The sequence below is a fragment of the Anabrus simplex genome, chromosome 9, assembly GCF_040414725.1.
Source record: "Anabrus simplex isolate iqAnaSimp1 chromosome 9, ASM4041472v1, whole genome shotgun sequence".
Taxonomy (NCBI): Eukaryota; Metazoa; Arthropoda; class Insecta; order Orthoptera; family Tettigoniidae; genus Anabrus; species Anabrus simplex.
Window position 1 is genome coordinate 19,468,830 of NC_090273.1, and position 15,644 is coordinate 19,484,473.

The 15,644-nt window shown below is 41.2% G+C and overlaps 1 protein-coding gene across 2 annotated transcripts in view; it reads left to right on the forward strand.

The window, feature by feature from the left end:
• Positions 1-15,644, forward strand: part of LOC136881058 (ATP-binding cassette sub-family G member 4) — a 244,515-nt gene that overhangs the window by 173,229 nt on the left and 55,642 nt on the right. For both annotated transcript variants that reach the window (XM_067153663.2, XM_068229248.1), the window contains one exon: positions 13,583-13,772. In XM_067153663.2, coding sequence (XP_067009764.2) covers positions 13,583-13,772 — 190 coding nt within the window. The remainder of the gene's footprint in view (positions 1-13,582; positions 13,773-15,644) is intronic.

A 15,644-nucleotide genomic window follows, 5' to 3' on the forward strand; every position in this document is an offset into this window, starting at 1 on the left:
GAAAATATAACGGTATTGGCGGAGCCGAACTAGTATTCTCATTATTCTATACCTCGAATATTCGATAACTTGAAGTGTTTTCAGCCTCCACAAGCACTTCGAGGCGTATTAAAGACTAACAAACACTCAGGTTGCTGTGAGAGAATTGTCTACTCAAGGACTGCTGCGGGAGACAGCCCTCAAGTAACTGCTAGGATTCTGATGTTGAAACATTAAAACTAATTATGTTTACCGTTTGTGTTCTGGTGTACTAATATCGGGACAGACTAAATGGTGCCTTTTATTTAGGGTTACAAAATGGTTGTGGTTGTAGTCAGACGAGTTTTAAACAGCAGAACAAAAGCAGAGAGTATTAAAACCGTTGAATTTAACACTTTTTAAATTCAAAACAAAGCTGTGTGTTGCAACACTGCTTCCTCGACAATGTGAGCCTTTTTGAAGTAGTTGTGGCTCATATCCAACTTAGCAGTAAACTTAGTTCCTTTTCCCTCCATTATACAGTCGGGGACGCGTAAATAATGCTGGAACTGTTCAAATATTCAAACTGGTACGTTAAGTACTAAGTGCGTGTGACGAGAAGTCGCGGCAGCTTGTAGGTACGGCACGATGAGATACAAACATCAGTGGGGACAGACAATGAATTAATGGATATTCAACCAAAGTAAAATTGCCCTTCCACTTTGAAACTTCTCGACAACACCTCAGGTTTTTTTCCTTTTGCAAGTTGCTTTACGTCCCACCGACACAGATAGGTCTTATGGCGACGATGGGATAGGGAAGGCCTAGGAATGGGAAGGAAGCGGCCGCGGCCTTAAAGGTACAGCCCCAGCATTTGCCTGGTGTGAAAATGGGGAAACCACGGAAAACCATCTTCAGGGCTGCCGACGTTTGGACACCTCAGTTCGCAATGAATTATGACAGAGATGAAATGAAATGATATCGAGGTGCCTTGCTGGAATTAATAAGGAAAACCGGAGTACCCGTAGAAACGCTTGTTCCGCCTCCGCTTCGTTCAGCACAGTTCTCACACGGAGTGACCGGGATGTGAATCACGAAACCCAGCGGTGAGAGACCGGCGTGCTGCCGCCTGAGCCACGGAGGCTCATTCTCAGACTTAATTATCAAAATATAAATCACCTCACATTCTTTCTTACGATAAGAAAAGCAAAATAATTTCAGTGAACGTGGACTCGCAATCGAACCTCCCGCGAGATAATGGTCGGTGAATATTGATCCTGCATCACTGACGAGGTTCATTATGTATCAGACCTTCACCAAGGTTACTTGATTCGTGAACTAAAGAATATCCTAAGGAAATCAGTAAGATTTGTTCTCGGTGATTCCAGACAAAGTTACTAAAATGTTGCAAACTCGGGCTGGGAGTAAAGAGACAAACTGCCAGACTAAGCGATATGTTCCGTTAGTAAACGAATACGCTTGAATGGAGCTACTGCATTTCTTAATTTTCTTCACTATTTATGTCAGACCATGAAAATTTCAAATCATATTTCGAACATTTTAAAATTATTTTGACAGGTGATTTTTGTGGGTCTACTCAAACAGTTGAGCATTTAATATTTGATTGCCCCGTGTTTACAAGAGCAAGATCTGGTTCGGAGTTTCATTGGAACTGCTGTAATATTCAGCTGACACAACCACTATACCATATTTTCGTACAGAAATGCTGTTAAAAAAATTCCTAATTTTCATTCATTGCATCTTTCGTAAACTGGTTCTGTTATCACCATCATTATGTTAAATTTATAATTGTATCTTTCAACTATAACCATAAAATACTTTGTAAAATAGGGCTAATTTGTGTTGGATAATAATAATAATAATAATAATAATAATAATAATAATAATACTATAGTAACTTTTTAGAAGACAGAATACAGTGCATGCAGTAGTGAAACAAGAAATATACCTTAGTCAACACCTTTGGAAAAAAAATCAGTTAGTCTCTTCTGTTTGTTACGGCTAACCTTTCCTCCATCCACGTTGAAACTTCTCGTTAATACACGCAGTCGAGATTCGTAAATGGAGCGTGTCATCCGCGACTTCGGGGGGGGCGGGGTGCTTTCGTACGTGACCGGCGAGGGTTTGCAGAATTTCCTATGACTAGAAGTTTTAGCTTTTCGGTTGCTGTCATTAGCTGCCAGCATCATTGTAAACCTCTCTTTACTTGTTAACTGTTCCTCACAAACCACAAATGCCATATTGCACAGTTAATGCTGCACAAAATTCGAATTACAGAGTATTTTTTGCTTCAAGAAATCGAGAATTTCTTGTAACCGAATTTCTAGTAATAGAGAAATAAATACACGTGAAGCATAGGACAAATGGCCAGGAAATTTAAATTACTTCGAGATACTGAAAATTCGATTAATGCAGGTTCGACTGTATTTTCCTTAAGACTGGTCACGCCTCCCACGGTGTTCATTTTCCTATGCCAGTATCACCTCGCGACGCCATGCCGTGAGACATTTTTCCTTCTATCGTAGACGTTCTTCCGTTTGAGCTTCTGCCATAACTCCTAATACACTCTGTATCCATCTATTTCTAAAATATATCACAAAGGTCTCCAATTGTCGATCCATTTTATTCAAGAAGTTGCTGTTTAGTCCATAGACTGGTTTGATGCAGCTCCACATGACTCCCTATCCTATGCTAACCTTTTAATTTCTACTTAATTACTACATCCTACACCTACCCTTGGCCTGTCCGTTCCGTTCTTACGCCTACACTTCCCTTAAAAACCAACTTATGAAGTCCTGGCTGTCTTAAGATGTGTCCTATCATTCTATCTCTTATTCTGGTTAAATTGAACCAAATCGATGTCCTCTCACCAATTCGATTCAATAACTTTTCATTCCTGATTCAATCTACCCATCTCAGCTTCAGCATTCTTCTGTAACACCACATTTGAGCTAGTTATCCTCCATGTTTCCCCTCCATACAATGTCCATACGAAAGAAGTCTTCAAAAATATATTTCAAATTCGTATAGCATTGTTCTAAGTGAGGAATTTTCTTTTCTTAAGAAAGGCCTTCTTTGCTTGTGCTAGTCTTCATTTTATATCCTCCTTACCCTTTCTTCCATCGTTAGTTATTTAACTAGCCAAATAACAATATTCATCTACTTTAATATTTCAAGAAGAATTTCGGACATTGTCAAGGAATTCATAGACGCGAATTGACCTCGAGTAGTCACTATTCACATTTTATTAGCCTCGTTACATGAGCAGAATGTACTATAAAATGGTGTATTATTTATTATAACCGGTTTGTAATCACTGCCAGTATGGTTGGAGTTCCACCCATATAAATTAAGTTTTACAACCTTTAGCAGTAAGTAATTGATTCTCACCAGGCTCACACAACAAAATTATTTAGTTTATTTTTCTTTGGAAAGAAGCAGGGGCGAGGTCTTGCTTCTGTGAGCTTATAGACTACTGTACAGTATTACCGAGATATCAGTTTTCAAGGCAATCCTTGAGAAGGTCTCGCATATGGGTTGCTCAACCCTGGCATCTTCTAATGGTAGCTGGTTTTCATCGAGGTAACAATATGGGACGCATGAAAGAACGTGCAGCGTATGCCCCATGCTTTATTAATCAGCGAGGTAGCGAGAACAAGTTGCTTTTTTAAACGGAACTGTGGATGGGGGACGCAGACGGTACCTCCTGCCTGTCGTAAGAGGCGAATAAAAGGGGCGACCAAGGGATGAAAAATGAGTTACTTGTGATTAGTGCCATTATGTGAGAAACACCATGGGTCTGGGCGTTGCCTATGATTAGTACCGCCATATGAGCGATAGTTTGGGTCTGCGTTGCGTGTGATTAGTACACACACTGTGTGGAACACCGTGAGTCTACGCTACTTTCGATTAGTAGCGCTAGATGAGAAATACTATGGTTGTACTTCAGTAGCGCTAAGTACCATTCTGGAGGGGACTCCTTTACACAACAAGCATCATCGCTTGGCCGGTATATACTATTGTTTCTGGGAAGGCGGGGCGTTGTGCTAGGATCCACTCATAAGCATTGTTCATCGTCGTCTGTTTTTAATTCGTCAGTGGATCGATTTTTGGAATTAGTTTTAACTTTCATTATTGTGAGTTGGATACGCTGATTTTGAATTCATATTCATCCTTCATCATAGCGTTTTGAATTCTGGTCAGCGGATGAATTTTAGACTTTTAAATTGTCATTACATTTAGTCTCATTTCGCACCATTAGAGGCCGATGACTCAGGCCCCTTTAAACAACCAGCACCAGGGTTGCCACAGTCTTTTGACGTGTTCAACGTTTCATTGCTACGTTAACAATACTGAGATGAAAAGAAACTTGATAAAGAGACATTCTTAAACGTTGCTGAACGGTTCGACAGCCAAATGTGACAACTACAGAATCTTAGCCTTCATTTCACATGCAAGTAAGATGGTACTATAAATACTTAGAGAGACTTCAAGATTTCCTTATTTCAGAGATTTTCCCCTGAACAAGCTGGATTTTTCCGAGGTAAAGAAACAAGAGAACAGATATTAAACATCCGTCATTTTATTGAAAAAACGGGAGAATTTAAACTTCCCCTCGTCATTTGCTTTTTAGACTACCGGGAGGACTTTGAAATGTGGCAAGTGTCGTTGGAAACGGGTGTGCAATAAATTTCCATTTTCTTTGCAATCATTTAAGAAAAGGCTAGGAAACAACAGAAATGTAATCTGCCACCTGGGTGACTACCCTAAATGAAGAGATAGATTGATTTATTTATTTATTTATGTATTTATTTATTTATTTATTTATTTATGTATGTATGTATGTATGTATGTATGTATGTATGTATGTATGTATGTATTACGCCTGCCCGAGGACCACAAAAGATGGAGGAAACAGACGAATAGCCTCCTCGGAAATCACGGTCTTTAGAATTGAGGGAACGATAAGAGAGAGATTGAAGAATACGGAGGACACAAAAAATATCATTTCTAAGAAAAAAAAAGGATTTGTTCTTTGTCACAGACAACGTTATTGATATCCCTTTAAAACAAGATGTTGTAACAGTAAGAAGCGAAACACAAACTAGCAACTAATGGCTGAGAAACTGCAATGACATTCTCGTTAAACTGAGAAGGATGTTGCAGTTGAGGTCGGTGCAGTGCCAGTTCGAAAAGAAAATTACAAGCTAATCCGCACGCCATGCTTTATTCTGGGAGCCAATTTGCATGAATTGGATACGCCACAGCCGTTTCGTAATTTCCCCGAACGTCTCTGCTCGGCGTGCACCGACCACAAGGCTGTACTTGTTCGTGTTTCTCTGATACTCACAATGACAATTTCCCGTTACTCTCCTCCTGCAAACGAAACTCAGAGCAGACGGTCTATCACCACGACAAGAGACTCCTGAGGATGTCGGATGTGGTGAGAAAGTCGTCTGTCTACTCCAGTCGTTCCACAGCAGCAGGACAGTCATTACCAAATGACCACCCTGAGGCAACTGCGTAGGGGCGCTGGATTTAAGTTGTTACTGTTTAACATGTCCGACTCATTGGCTGAATGGTCAGCGTTGAGGCCTTCGGTTCAGAGGGTCCAGGGTTCGATTCCCGGCCGGGTCGGGGATTTTAATCACCTATGATTAACTCTTCTGGCTCGGGGATTGGCTGTTTGTGTTTATACCAACATTTTCCTCTTCATATTCAGACAACACACTACACTACCAACCACCACAGAAACACACAATAGCGATTACATCCCTCCATACGGGGTTGGAGTCAGGAAGGGAATCCGGCCGTAAAACAGAGCCAAGTCCACATGTGCTATACAGTTCGCACCCACGACCCCACAGATGTGGCGAAAAGCTGTAGGAAAGAAGAATAAGAAGAACTGCTTATTTTAACATGGATATGTTTTTGGTCTGGGGTTTGTCTAGTATTAGCGCGGGCAGTTTTCCGACACGACGGTAACCATGGCAACCACTATACGTCATCTGTTTATACTAGGGCAGGAAAAACGTATCCATGCTTACAGTATATGTTTCTCCGCGCAGGCGATAATTAGTTACTTTTATTTACTTCCAATAATTTTGACATAAATATATTTTATGGCTCCGGGTCATCTGAAAATTTGCTTTATGAAAGTTATTGTGAGAGAAGTGTAACCTTAGCAACCGTGCAGGCTGTGATGTCATCATCATAGGCATTTATTCGTCAACGAATATGTAGTATATAAATACAATGTCATTTGGACATATTGTGTCGTTTCAGATGGCTGAACAGTCCGATTCTGGATGCACAGATTTTATTGCAGTGACAGCACACACTAGTAGTTGTAGCAGATGGTTGTGCAAGAATGCCATCCCTCGCATTCGCTCGTTCTTTCCTGCGGTTCCTCCTCTCAGCTTCTAATCTTCTATCTTTTTCTAGATGTTCAAATCCATTGTATACAATGCTACGCCATGTGGGCCTATCCTCGGCTGTAGATTCCCAGTTGATCGTATCAATATGACATCTTTTAAAATTATACTTTAGAACATCCTTATATCGTTTAAGCTGCCCTCCATGGTTACGCTGGCCATTCTTTAGTTGGGAGTAGAAGATTTTCTTTGGGAGGCGTGTATCTGGCATGCGGACGATATGACCAGCCCAGCGTAGCTGATGCCTGACTATCTTTGCCTCTATGCTTGTAGTGTTGGCTTCCTCGAGGATGCTAATGTTCGTTCGACGATCTTGCCATTTAACTTTCAGTATTCTCCGCAAGCATCGTCGATGGTATTTTTCCAGGCATTTTAGGTTTCTCCTGTAGGTTGTCCAGGTCTCGCAACCATAGATAAGAGTAGGAATTACAACAGCATTGTAAACGTACAATTTGGTTCTCACACTGATATCATGATTGCCAAACACTCTTCTTAGGAGACGACCATAAGCCGCACTAGCGCATCTTAAACGATATTGAATTTCTGCATCAATGTTTGCACATGTCGAGAGATGGCTTCCAAGGTAAGGAAAATGATTTATGTTTTGCAGAGACTGGTCATTGATTGTAATAGTCGGAGTTCTCTTATTGGAATTAGGCGCCGGCTGGTAAAGGATCTTAGTCTTATCAATATTAATTTCCAGTCCGATACTTTCATATGCTTGATTAAAAGCATTGAGGATTGATTGCAGATCTTCCTCTGTGTTGGCTAAGATAACATCTGCGTACTGAAGCTCTATAACTCACACTGAGGACACCTTGGTCTTAGCTCGCAGTCTGTTAATATTAAACAAATTTCCATCAGTTCTATACAGAAGTTCTACTCCTGATGATAGTTTATCATCCACAAGGTGTAGTATAGTTCCAAGAAACAGTGAGAACAATGTTGGAGCAATTACACAACCTTGCTTGACTCCAGTAGAAATACGGAAAGGGTCTCCTGGTTTTGTATTATAAAGAACAGTAGCAAGCATGCCGTCGTGTAGCAGTCTGAGTATCTGTATATATTTGTTTGGACATCCGACCAGAGCTAGAATTCTGTGATGTAAGGTATGGATGGATGGTCAGACATTGTTACCTAGCAACCGTCCAAGCTGTGATGTAAGGTATAAGTGGATGGCCAGACATTGTTACCTAGCAACCGTGCAGGCTGTGATGTAAGGTATGGATGGATGGTCAGACATTGTTACCTAGCAACCGTGCAGGCTGCATCTTATGGCCCGTGATCATCTGAAATTAGCAGCCGTTGGTGGATGGCCATGACCGAGAGACATATTGATGATCATTTGACTTTCGCAACAGGAAAAGTGGTTTGTTTTATTCACAACTCTTGAAAGAGAACACGAACTTAACTCACAATGAAATGGATATGAATAACGTTGGCAACAATTAGCTGAAATGTAATGAACGGTTTGGCAACAGAAAGAGGACAGGTTTTGTTTTAGTAATAGCGTCACGTCGTCACAATGAGGTCATTAGCACTTTTTTCAGTGTCATGCCTCCTCAAGTGATGACCTTAAACAAGATATTAAAATGCGCTAGAAAATTGCAAGAGCGTTAAAAAGACTGGAAAGGAATTTAGAGTGATAAGGTTGTTTATTTTAAAGCATATATTAGTTAAAATCACATTTAAGGACGGTTTCCTAATTTAGAGATTGCATTACGAATATGTTTGTCAACCATCGCGACCAATTGTTTGGCCGATCGCCATTTCTTGCGAGATATATTGCAGCAAAAATAATAATTACATTTTAAAAATAAGAAAATAACTATTTTGGGGCTTTCTTGAGTAGAGATTTATCGCAAAAAGAGATGCTAACAAACAAATAGGTACTTACAGATAGTAAAAATATATTTCATTCGTCATTATTTGACCTAAATCGGATTTGACAAGCTTAGCACTTACATGAAGAAATATGCATTCTGGGAAATGTCCTCAGTTTGTCACACTGTTCCTCTGTAATTCGATTACGTGAGATCCGTTTAGAATGTGAGAAGACGTATCGTCTTCGATTTTGTATACAATATGAATTGAACTGTATAACCACAGCTTGAAATATCCTGGGCACTACGTCGCTATGGCAGCGGGAAGTAGCAGTCAGGCGCCCTACCAAGCCCCACGACACTTAGCGCCACCAACGAGTAAAATTTGACTAACGCTGCTCGAAAATGGTCTGTTGCTATGGCAACGGTAACAGCGATGCCACATTTAAGGAAGCCATCGTCACGTGGGTTGGCTTTCTCTGTCTGTTTTGTGATATTATTCGGAGTGGTACTGTGTTAGCCGTTGCTGTTGTATGTATTTACGTGTTTGTTTCCTGAATACAATTTTCGTTGTTAATTTTTTGTAAGTTCATCAGTGACTAGTTGTACAGTTCCATTCTGTATTTAACATATGCATTTATTGAGGTTATTATAAAAACTGATCATTTTGTTAGTGATTATGAAATCTCATATTTATCGGCAATGACGTGTTCTGTCTTAAATGGTAGAATTATTAGCACGAGCACGGGTCAAAGTTTATTGAATTACATTAAGCCTACATGTTTTATTAAAGGGTGATAAGCCGCAGATGGAGGTAACTCTGACACGCAGCGTACTTCGTAGTTACTCCTTTCGCCGCTCACATGTCAGACTCCAAGTCTCGTGAGCCCAACTGTAGGCTTTTCTGACGTTGGTATTCACAAATTTGCCTGCCAGAACTTCATATTTTTATGAGGGTGGATGAATCGCAAACAAATTATAATAAATACGTTACAGTATAAATTACAAAGTATCAGATTTGCCTTTGAATGTCAAATATAGTTGTTCATTTCTTTGAGTTACGTATGTGGAATTACAAGGATAGAATAATACCAGTTCTTCTCTTCAAGCTGACCAAGATTATTTGGTACCAGACAGAGCAAAACACCTGGAGGAGAGGTTTCTCAAGAGTAATCATGGTATTAAAATGGGTACAAGGGTATTTGGCACTTTTACTTGAGAAGAAGGGAAAGAACTAGAGAATTTTGTACTGAAGGAGATCGAAATATTGACGCAAAGCACTCGCAAAGTTCAGTCAAGAAAAGATAGAATTCCTATTTTAGGCAAGTTGCTTCGTATTGTGTCAATGTTTATCTGCGTCAAGTATTTTTTGTTGTGAGAAAGGGTTTCTTTTAATGAACCTAATAAATAACAGTTTGAAATAGTTAATAGGGTAGAGTAGCGTTAATAATGTTATTCATGTAGTATTACAATACCTTTATTCATTCCATAAAGAATATGAAAACAAAACGTTGTCATAAACTTGTAAAAAGTAAAAAACAAATATATATTTTTGTTGGCCCCAAAAGTACTCGTACTTCTCCATCAGTTTGTGGAAATCAATATCTTGTAGGATTGCCCTTGGCGGCTATGACAGTTTGGATGCGGTTGGGCGTTGATTATACTAAATTAGCACAGTAGGAAAGGGGTAATTTCTCCCATTCCTCCTTCAGAGCATTTTGTAAATATCTCTTGTTTGAAATGCGTCTAGAGCTAACTTTTGTTGCAATGTACTGCCATAAATGTTCAACTGGGTTTAGGTCAGGGAACTGGGAAGGAGTTTCCAAGTATTTGGGAGTGTTGTTCAACAACCAGAGCTGGGTATCTCTAACTTTATGTTTCGGATCATTGTCCTGTTGAATGAGATAACCATTTCCCAGTCACATTTTATCAACACTGGCAGGTTAGCGCCCACACTATCACTGAAGCACCCCCATGGTTCACAGTAGCTGTAGCTCGGTGTTCGGTTGCCGCCACACTTGGAAGCTCCTGTCGGACACGAAGATGTTGTACTTGCTCTCATCAGTCCAGACAATCCTGTTGAAGACCTCCAGACCTGTGTTCCGGTGCTCCGTGGCAAAGCGTACCCGTTTCAGACGAGTAACGTTGCTCACGTCCCCGACGCCCGCGGAAGTCAATTTGACGAAGGGTACTGCGCACTGTCGACTCACTCGCACTAGCACCTCGCCGTTCCAGCTCAGCAACAATTTCCGGCGCACTGCATCGCGGAATCTTCTTCACTTCTCGGACAGTGAAGCGCCTGTCTGCGTGGGTCAGGGCCCGGGGAGCGGAGATGTCCAGTTCTACGTTTGTTTTGGTAGCTTTTTGTCCCGGAAAAACGGTCGATGATCGACTTAGGCCTCCCAACTGTTTCTGCGACCCTTTTGAGCGACCATGTTTTGTTGTGAAGGCGGATGATGACTTTTCGTTGTCTGGGAGTAGTTTCCGGACTCTTGCGCCCCATTTTGACAACGTGTGAACGGCACTCGAACGGTGTCTGAGTTGAAATGAGTGAATGGGATACGTCCGAGCCACAGCGTCATTAGCAGGGAGTGGAGGGCTGATTTTACTCGCGAAAACGAATACTTATTGCGGATCCTCAAACGAAAATTTCTTCTTCTTGTTTCCGAATTTGACCGCATTGAACCTAAGGCTTTGCTCCCCTTCTTCCTCTTTTTCCTCTTCTCCCAAAACATTTTCATCCTTTCACTTCTGATCTTCCTTTCTTTCTCAGATACGACCGATTTGGGTCTACATTTTGGTGGTTTCTCCTGGAATGTTTTGATGCTGTCCACTCGGCTTCTAAATTATTTTCTGTTGTGAATCATGTCCATTGTAAGTCCACTTTCTATTGCATCTCTTTTTACCTCTTCTACCCACTTCGTCGAAGCTTTCAGTTCAGTGGTGTACTTGAATATTTTCTTAGTCCATTCTTTCTAGGCACCCATAGAATTTTAGCCTTCGCTTTTGCATGGTGACAGTGATTTTTTGGGTGTATTTGTAGAGATCATTTTTCCTATTCCTCCACTCCCCATCAGCATTTTTCTGTGGTCCTAAAATTTTCGTTAAGATTCTCCTCTCCATTTTTTACCAAGTTCATGAAGCTCACCATTTTTATTCATTGTCAGGCTCTCTGAAGCGTAGATACCCTCTGGCTTTACCACTGTGCTTTAGTGTCGTTTTACCTTGTAATAATAATAATAATAATTTCGTGTGGCTATTTCTAGCCGAGTGCAGCCCTTGTAAGGCAGACCCTCCGATGAGGGTGGGCGGCATCTGCCATGGCTAGGTAACTGCGTGTTATTGTGGTGGAGGATAGTGTTATGTGTGGTGTGTGAGTTGCAGGGATGTTGGGGACAGCACAAACACCCAGCCCCCGGGCCATTGGAATTAACCAATGAAGGTTAAAATCCCCGACCCGGCCGGGAATCGAACCCGGGACCCTCTGAACCGAAGGCCAGTACGCTGACCATTCAGCCAACGAGTCGGACGTTTTACCTTGTAATATATTGCTCTTTTGTTGTATCTGTTCTGGGTTACCCTGTAAGCTAATTCTAGTTTTCTAATTCTTGCCCCGTTCACCTCGTCATCCAAGCCGTTAGGTTCTATCCATTCCCCTAGATATTTAAATTCCTCAGTTCTTTTTTTCCGTTTTTTATTGTCTGTGATTTTTTACGAGTTATGACAATATTTTGTTTTCATTTTGTTTATGGGATGAAAAAAGGTATGTGTTACCCCCCTTTAAAGAGAAGGAAGCACATAATACAAGATACATTTAAAACACGTAATTATTTGATAATGCAAAATAACAAACCTTACAGAGCGACATCAGCCGATGATCAAACAGAAAAACATTTTACCTTTTACAAACACGTGGCTTCGCAGAATAACTAACATGACAACTAGAGAAAGGAAGTATGAGAAGCAGGCCGGGAAACCCTAGAGGACGAGACCTTACGCGACGTTGTAGGGAAAGAAACGTGAGAACATTAACCCTTTGTCTAATTTATTTAACATATAGAATTGAATCAAGGTATGAAGTGCACAAGGTTAGATAACATTATTAATTTTAAAAAAATCAAATCGAACCACGAGGTTCCTATCAATGTTTCTCTCAGGAAAGTGAATATTTACACAAAGTTACAATGACATGTAAATAAGTGAGCATAATTTCGATGTTGAAATTTACAATGAAAATTTAAAGGGAACAATGACCTAATTACAAACATCATATAAGGCAAGTTGAAAAATGTTACAAGGGAAGGGAACAACAGAAATTAAATTTAGCGCAGAGGCCTGTAGAGAAGCAGTCCTCTCCTAATACACATCAGTGAGGGACGCAAAGCTCAACAGGTGTGCACTAAATTGATACGGAATTACTGGAGGCAACTCGGAAGAAAAAAATTAGTTTACATATTCACAAAAGATTAATAAAATGAATTGCCTCCAAAATAAAGGGTATGCCTAGTTGACGAACTACGGCATTACAAATCAAAAGGGGTGAAAACCAGGGTCTAAGGCAAACTCCGAACGAATGAATTTACAGTTTAAGTTAACACTTGAAAATAGAAAACATGCTTACCCCGGGATGGCTGGAGCCGGTGAGCGGACCACCTTACAAGGTGCGTCCGATCGTTACGACGTACGAAAACCAAAGACGCTGAACAGAGCCTTGCTCTTGCTAAGGAGCCAAAAAGCCGGAAATTGCGAAATACTCAAACAGCCAATCAGGGAAGCTAACTATGTTTCGATCCGAAGTTTGACCAATACCAATTAGTGTTATTTTCACCAATAGAATTATAGCACCAAATATGGTAATGTGGGAAATTCATTCTAGAGATTTCGATTGCGAAACTCAGCGATTTCGTGATCGAAGCCTCCACGTGGCACTACAGGGTGATACAAAAAATGGGTTACAAAAAAAACATATTACTGGAGATCTCCAATATCGATGCCAATGATTAAGGAAATAATTGTCTCTTCAGTGAGTCCTGAAAATACTTTAAAATACAACTTCATCAAAAATAAAACACACACATTTTTACATAATTTTTACAACAAAAATTTAGTCGAATTCTTCAACTAATGTTAGTTCCTTAGTTTTTGTCAAGTCAAAAATGATTCCGCCGACTATCAACTCACCATCGGTGACAGTATGTGAATACTACATGAATGATTCTTTTTCAATCCATAAACGTACTTAAATGTATGAAAAATTCATTATTTTCTAAAATACTTGGGGTCTTTTTTACACTCCGTGTAGAGGGGACGAGGGACGGTGTCTAATGTGTTGCTCCTGATCCGCAGGTGTCCAGAAGTGACGGGCACTATCCTGACGAATGGCCAGCCACGAGAACCCGCCGTGTTCAAGAAGCTGTCCCGCTACATCATGCAGCAGGACTTGTTGCAGCCTAACCTCACGGTGCTGGAGAACATGAAGATAGCTGCCGATCTCAAGCTGGGCACGACGCTCTCTTCTCAACACAAACTGAATGCCGTGAGTATCGAGCTGCCTGCGTGTCAGTGTACTCGAGCAAATGGCAGGCAAATTAATCTCCCTTAATTTTTTAGTTTCTCTCTGTGGATCACCTCGTGTGGGTGGGGGACGCAGACGAAGAATACACCCACGGTGTCCCCTGCATGTCCTAAGAGGCGACCAAGGGATATGAAATTAGAATCATAAGAATACTTGTGATATTTGTTCCACATGTATTTAGTTCCTGGGTGATGTAAATATTACGATAAATACGTTTCCATTTTAACGACTACAACAACACGCAACGTTACTTGCGACCAGTACCACCTTGCGAGGAAAACCATGGCTCTAGGTTACATTGGAGCAGCACCATTATGCGAGAAACACTACGGATCTGGGCGTTGTTTGTGATAAGTGTCAACGTGTGTACTCCTCCGGTCGGTTCCACTGTGTTCTGAACTGGTGGTAGTTGCTTTACGTCGCACCGACACAGATAGGTCTTATGGCGACGATGGGACAGAAAAGGGCTAGGAGTGGGAAGGAAGCGGAATTAAGGTACAGCCCCAGCATTTTCCTGGTGTGAAAATGGGAAACCACGGAAAACCATTTTCAGGGCTGCCGACAGTGGGGTTCGAACCTACTATCTCCCGAATACTGGATACTGGCCGCACTTAAGCAACTGCAGCTATCGAGCTCGGTATCAGAATTGGTCTGCGCTACGTATGAGTACTAGCACTTTATGAGGAACACCATGAGCCTACGTTACCTGACACTATAGGAGGAAGACCATGGTTCTGCTTACCATTATAAGGGGACATTGACCTGGATTTTGGACCCCTTTAGATAAGTATCATCCCAGTAATGAAGGCATTGTGAATTGGATCCACTAATTATTGTGTTTTACGATCATTTTAGATTATAGTCAGTGGATACATTTTGAAACTTAATTTTCATTTCGTTCACCTCGTATCATTAGGAGCAGATGACCTAACTGTTAGGTCCCTTTAAACAACTATCATCATCATCATCATCATCATCATCATCATCATCATCGCTGTGGATCATTGGCAGTGTCCGACTCCAGAACCCAAGATCGAGGGTTCATACACGGCAGAGATAGTCGGATACTGAAGGGCGGAAAAAAATCTAGGATGTAGGAGATCTCGGGGGACAAGTCGTGGTTGCGCCTGCACATTATTGAACCTTAAGGGGAGTGGGGAACACCCTATCTTTAACTAGCGTATTAAGACGACAAAACAGACATTTGTTCCACGTGTATTTAGTTCCAGGGTGAACTAAATATTACGATAAATACGTTTCCATTTTAACCACCACAACAACCCGCAAGAATGTTTACATTTCTTCACGTTGGGTTGGCACCGGGAAGGGCACACGGTCGTAAAACTGGACCAAACCACATACTTGCCCACCTCAAGGAATTGAGGGGAAGAAAAGGCTACGAAGAAGAAAGTTCCAGTGTTCCTACAAAGTCTTTCTTCCGTGATTATAACAATAGCGATATTTTAAAAGGAGATCTAGGTCTAGGGGTAGCGTGCTTGCCTTTGACACGGAGTTCGATTCCCGGCCAAGCCAGGGATTTTTACCTTGCTTCGAGAATTGGTTCGAGGTCCACTCAGCCTACTTGATTACAATTAAGGAGCTATTGACGGTGACATGGCGGTCACGCTCCACAAAACAAAGCATAACGGTCGAGAGGATTCGTCGCACTGACCACACGTCACCTTGTAATGTTCAGACCTTCGGGCTAAGTGGCGGTCGCTTGACAAGCCAAGGTCCCTCAGGACTGTAGTGCCACGGGGTTTGGGGTTTGTTTGTAATTTTTTGAAGTGTGATCCCAACCTGCAAGAATTTCAATGATATTAATCAGGCAGT